The 6,599-nt window shown below is 44.6% G+C and overlaps 1 protein-coding gene across 10 annotated transcripts in view; it reads left to right on the plus strand.

Annotated features, from left to right (window-relative positions):
• Window positions 1-4,650, plus strand: part of LOC5519891 (5-hydroxytryptamine receptor 1) — a 99,529-nt gene extending 94,879 nt beyond the window's left edge. For 9 of the 10 annotated variants that reach the window (XM_048729589.1, XM_048729590.1, XM_032364751.2 and 6 more), the window contains one exon: window positions 2,979-4,650. In XM_048729589.1, the coding sequence (XP_048585546.1) occupies window positions 3,169-4,236 (1,068 nt within the window). In that variant the 5' untranslated portion in view covers window positions 2,979-3,168 and the 3' untranslated portion in view covers window positions 4,237-4,650. Of the gene's footprint in view, window positions 1-105; window positions 913-2,978 lie in introns of those variants that run through there. The other variant, XM_048729592.1, reaches the window with a different exon arrangement.
• Window positions 4,651-6,599: the final 1,949 nt, after the last annotated feature.

Raw genomic sequence — 6,599 nt, forward strand, 5'->3', positions numbered from 1 at the left:
TTTTATTGCGTTAGAACTAGGCACTTAGTGGTAAACAAAACAACGATTTTGACGCTGTCTCGGCCAACCTTGTGATCCGTCAACAATTCGATCTTGCCATTTTAAACGATATAAAAAAGCATGTTTTTAAGAAAATGATTATTAGAACAATACCAAGGATTTCAAGGTGGTTCTCTTATTTTTTTGCACTTCAATGAATTATTAAAAGTATGATCAAAATCTGAGCACAAATCTTTGTCCTGAATTTGTTTTTTTGTATGACAAAATCTTGTTTTCTTTTTAGACAAAAAAACGTACTCACTTGACCCAGGAAAATATTTTTATTTTACACTGCTTAAAGCTTGGCTCTCAATTTTCAATTTTTCCATTGTGACAAGAGAACAGTTATCGAGCACTTACAGTAGTAATTATACCCGTTCTCGTGTAGGCGATAAAGGAAATTCTTGGCAACCACCTGCCACCTGTTTTTGCCATTTAATAATTAGTGTTCGGCCCCTAGGGTTCTGTAAACCCCTTTTGTCATCTTGGATTACGAGGCTTGTGGGATCTTGGGGAAAAACGCTTATGCTCTTGGCACAAGAACATTATTTTTAATAAAAACATCCAGTCCTAGCGTCATCAAAGAATTTTAGGCATCTTTCACACATTCCTGTATCATTACCTGACGAAAAACATATTTCAGTCCAGCAAAGATACAATACAAGCAATAATACAATTTGGGTAAAATTGTTATAAAATTTTAAGGAACCTGGAGCCGACGGAAATACTAACTTAAACGTAATTCTTTCTACTAATATTAACGCTTATAAAGGATTATGGTGTGTTGTGAAAGAAGCATTATTATTTTAAGCGTTTTTTTTTTATGACTCAAAATTTGTTGTAATTACCCAACGTTTGTGGACGGGTCATAGTGTAAGTGACAACCCAAAATTTCTTATTATATTTACTTAATAATTCTATAAGAGAATGCCATTCTTACTATCGATACTACGGACAATATTAGACTTGGACTGCTGTAGATAGTGTTCTTGGCATTTTTACATTTGCCATTACGTTGTTATCGTATCAGCGTATCCGCCCTGATGATTGCCATGTGCCGTGTTCACCCCATCTAACATGGGACAGTAATCAGAGAGTGCTACCGCGCTGTACTTAGATTCTTGGCGAGCAAAAGAAACTCCTTATTAATATGCGTCTTGCATAATTCATTAGAATAACATTAAGTTTCTAATTATAGCAAGAGCAAATTACAAAGTTATTTGTATGGCTTGCAAAAGCGGTATGTGGAATCATTTTAATTACACACCTTTTAGTTTGAGGCATGTGTGCCATTGTTAGATAACTCTTACATTCCATTCCGAGGTGCGTCGCAGTCTTTAAACATTTTAACAGCTTTAATGAGTGATATGACTTGCTTTTACTATCGCTCTAGTATCTTCCTTGCTAATTGCAAAAATTGTGACGTCACGAAATCAAGATCACATCAGTCATCAAATGCTTTGCCACGATCGTATTTTAAACATCTCCTTTTCATATTGACCTCAGAACCTAAAACCACTTTGTCTTTTTATTTCAAAGCATCCAAAATATTATAAACAGAGATTCAAGCCATGGTTGGTTGTTAAAGATGGTAGAAACGGTAGGGGGGGGGGGGGGGGGGGGGGAGGGGAAGAGGTTAAAGGATGGTCACTGCCTGCCAATGGATGATCTTTAGAAACAAACTGGGTGGAAAATAGCTTGTATAAACTCCTCGCGCTCTAAATTGTTCCAAGTCCTATCCTCTTATCATTCTCATGGGTGTAACATATATGGTCATAGGTGTACCATATATGGTCATAGGTGTACCATATATGGTCATGCATGTACCATTTAGCCGTCAGCTGTTGATAACCCGGCCCCAACCCGCGGGAATCCCACGAATGCTTAATACTAGGTGTCCCGTATTTTTCGGCTCTCGTAAACTTTTCTTGATGTCTACACCGCAGGGCCGCACTGTTAATGGAAATGTGTTTATCGCTGATTGCGGGTAATTGTCGCGAATCGTCTCGTGTATAGCTCGTGAAGTACCCAGTGTCTGCCTCAGGGCCTCTCGAGCCCATAAAACAGGTGGTAATAGAATTCTCTATCCAAGTACTAATTAATGCCGTGAAGGGTTTTAGCGTGTCGGGCGATGCTATTAGATGATGATTTGTTATGAGGCTCAAGAGGTTATTACTATATCCCAGCTCTCCGACAGATGTAGCGAGATGTAAGAAGGTTTGCTAATTAGCCCCTAAGGCTTGCTTACACAGATCGCCCTAGAAAGCACTTTCAATAACTTATTTTTCCTTTTCTCCCATAACACAGATTGTGAGTTTGTATCTTTTGGACTAGCAGATAAGACCGACCCCCAACTTTTTTGTCTGTAAAAAAGCTTCAGTCAAATAGCAAACTGATCTTACTGAAGTAGTTAGAATTGAATTTATGGAAGGTATAATATGACCTAATCAATGTATGACGTCTGTTAAACCCTGGATCCCATGGGTTTATAAATAGCAGCCTCTTTCGCTTATTAGCTCACCTGAAGGCATTTTTAATAGCATTCTTTCTTTTTCCTTTGGAAGGCCGCATCTTGAAATATTTGGTTTATCTGAATTGTTGTTTTTATCTAACATTAGACAATATTGCTGACTATATTTGAAAACAACAAAAAATGCTTGGTAAAGGTTTAACTCATTCCTAGCACTATTATTACCATGTTGGTGGCGTGGAAATAAAAAAAAAATACTGAATGACCAAAAAAATATATTTCAAAACGCGCTAATTACTGCTCTTTTCTAGAAAAGTTAGGCTTTTAGATGCTTCACATTCTTGACGTAATGTTTTCTTTGTCGAACCCTTAAACCTTTATTGCAATCTTATTTTCGTGTTTCCTCTAAATATTAGGTACCATGACTCATTCAGCTTGATTCCTCTGATAAATTATTATTTCATTTTAGGCTCTACTAAAGTCCACGCTGAAGATTACTGGAACAAAGCGTACTCTGTCATCAAAGTCAAGCAATCAACTTTCAAATTTCTTCAGAGTTTCGTAGTCATCCATTGATCTGTTCCAATATAAAGGCATTTATTTTCTGGCACTGCGTTCTTGCAATCACATCGGCAGAAATTGAGGGTGAATTGCAAACCATGAATACCTCAAACATCACGGAATTAGGTCTCCCATCAAAGCTCGGTCCCACCAACATCGTAGCGGTAATTTTCGTGGCTCTTCTAATGCTCGCCACTCTGTTTGGTAACTTCTTGGTGTTCGCGAGCTTCTACACGTTCCACGACCTTCGTACTATCTGCAACTACTTTATCATTTCTCTCAGCGCTTCTGATATCATGGTGGCGCTATTAGCCATGCCCTTCTGGCTCGTACTGCAGTTGGCACCGGATATGAAGTACCAGACTCTCTTAGGACGTACAGAGATGAGTTTCTGGAACTGTATCGACATTTTGTGCGGGACAGCATCAATTATGAATCTTGCCGCGGTGAGTGCCGATCGCCATCTCGCTATCACTGCGCCGTACTCCTACCACGAGCTCATGACGCCCGTCAGAGCTATCCTCGTCATCTGCGGGGTCTGGTTATACGCCATAACGGTCTCCTGTTTACGGCTCGTATCAATTCCCAACAAGGGCTATTCGTACTTGGTTTTTATTACGAGTTTTTTTCTACCTCTCGCGTCGATGTTGATCATGTACACACGGATATACGTGGTGGCGCTACGCCAAGCGCGGCGAATTAACCGCCATCATAACTATAAAACGGATATCAAAGCCGCTAAGACCATAGCGGTTGTCATCGGCGCGTTTAGCATCTGCTGGTTACCGTTCTTCGTGCTGATTATTGGTTTCGCCGTCCGTGATGATTTCATAACACATAAGAGCTACCAGGTATATCGCGCCATTAAATGGACACATTACTTAAATAGCTGTCTGAATCCTATCATCTACTGCTGCTTGAATAGGACCTACAGGCGCGCGTTTAAAAGGCTGTTTGCGCGCTGGAAAGCGGGGCTGTTTCGGTGCGTGCAATGTGGCGTTAAAGAGGACGTAATGCGGAGCAGCAAGGCGACGTCCGCGGAGAGAAGCATGCTCACAATAGCTTTACCCTCGTCCGTGGAAACTGCAAGTGAGTGTAAGGATAATAATAACACAAACGGACATAATGGAACGGGGAATGGACAACTGGATCAGACCAGAGTCTGACTTTTGTTCACGAGAGTCTGAGCGGATCCATACTTTGATGATACAACGCGAACCAAGAATTTATGATAAAGCCTACCTACAACGAAATGCTTTGCAGAACTCAATTTGTATAAAACGTGAATGCTAAGACATTGGTTAATGAAAAACCTCTGTTAAGTAAAAGATACTAAGGAATTCTGTGAAAGTTGCTTGCGACGCACACTCCTGTACAAAGCGCTAAATACTAGATAACATTCATCCCGATGGATTGTCGAATTAAGCACTCTGGACTAATGCAAAACTTGTTTACTAATGCAATTATTTAAAATAAGGTTGCACTCCTACTTGTGTCGTGACTGGCAGTGCTTTATTTGAATCAAAATAAATAACCAAAATAAGCATAATTTAAAACAAATACAGAGTCAAGAAACTGTAGCACTCTTGTTTATGTGCCCTTATTATCAACATGGAATAAGAAACCAAAAATCACCCAACATTACCCATGAACCAGTGCTGACTAGGACACGTCGATTTTTGAGTACATACACCCGACCTTCTAGTCCCAGCCCTTACAAAACACACCCCGACTTCTTAGTCCCGTCCCTTACAACACACACCCTGACCTCTTAGTCCCGCCCCTTACAACACACACCCTGACCTCTTAGTCCCGCCCCTTACAAAACACACCCCGACTTCTTAGTCCCGTCCCTTACAACACACACCCCGACTTCTTAGTCCCGTCCCTTACAACACACACCTCGACCTCTTAGTCCCTCCCCTTACAAAACACACCCCGACATCTTAGTCCCGCCCCTTACAAGACACACCCCGACTTCTTAGTCCCGTCCCTTACAACACACACCCTGACCTCTTAGTCCCGACCCTTACAACACACACCCCGCCCTCTTCGTCCCGCCCCTTACAACACACACCCCGACCTCTTAGTCCCACCCCTTACAACACACACCCCGACCTCTTAGTCCCGCCTCTTACAACACACACCTCGACCTCTTAGTCCCGCCCCTTACAACACACAGCCTGACCTCTTAGTCCCGCCTCTTACAACACACACCCCGACCTCTTAGTCACGCCCCTAACAACACACACCCCGCCCTCTTAGTCCCGCCCCTTACAACACACACCCCGACCTCTTAGTCCCGCCCCTATCAACACACACCTCTACCTCTTAGTCCCGCCCCTAACAACACACACCCCGACCTCTTAGTCCCGCCCCTTACAACACACACCCCGACCTCTTAGTCCCGCCCCTTACAGCACACACCCCGACCTCTTAGTCCCGCCCCTTACAACACACACCTCGACCTCTTAGTCCCGCCCCTTACAACACACACCCCGACCTCTTAGTCCCGCCCCTTACAACACACACCTCGACCTCTTAGTCTCGCCCCTTACAACACACACCCCGACCTCTTAGTCCCGCCCCTTACAACACACACCTCGACCTCTTAGTCCCGCCCCTTACAACACACACCCCGACCTCTTAGTCCCGCCTCTTACAACACACACCCCGACCTCTTAGTCCCGTCCCTTACAACACACACCCCGACCTCTTAGTCCCGCCCCTTACAACACACACCTCGACCTCTTAGTCTCGCCCCTTACAACACACACCCCGACCTCTTAGTCACGCCCCTTACAACACACACCCCGACCTCTTAGTCTCGCCCCTTACAACACACACCCCGACCTCTTAGTCACGCCCCTAACAACACACACCCCGACCTCTTAGTCCCGCCCCTTACAACACACACCTCGACCTCTTAGTCCCGCCCCTTACAACACACACCCCAACCTTTTAGTCACGCCCCTAACAACACACACCCCGACCTCTTAGTCCCGCCCCTTACAACACACACCTCGACCTCTTAGTCCCGCCCCTTACAACACACACCCCAACCTTTTAGTCACGCCCCTTACAAGACACACCTCGACCTCTTAGTCCCGCCCCTAACAACACACACCCCGACCTCTTAGTCCCGGCCCTTACAGCACACACCCCGACCTCTTAGTCACGCCCCTTACAACACACACCCCGACCTCTTAGTCCCGGCCCTTACAACACACACCCCGACCTCTTAGTCCCACCCCTTACAACACACACCCTGACCTCTTAGTCCCGCCCCTTACAACACACACCCCGACCTCTTAGTCCCACCCCTTACAACACACACCCCGACCTCTTAGTCCCGCCTCTTACAACACACACCTCGACCTCTTAGTCCCGCCCCTTACAACACACAGCCTGACCTCTTAGTCCCGCCTCTTACAACACACACCCCGACCTCTTAGTCACGCCCCTAACAACACACACCCCGCCCTCTTAGTCCCGCCCCTTACAACACACACCCTGACCTCTTAGTCCC

The sequence above is a fragment of the Nematostella vectensis genome, chromosome 6 (assembly GCF_932526225.1).
Source record: "Nematostella vectensis chromosome 6, jaNemVect1.1, whole genome shotgun sequence".
NCBI lineage: Eukaryota > Metazoa > Cnidaria > Anthozoa > Actiniaria > Edwardsiidae > Nematostella > Nematostella vectensis.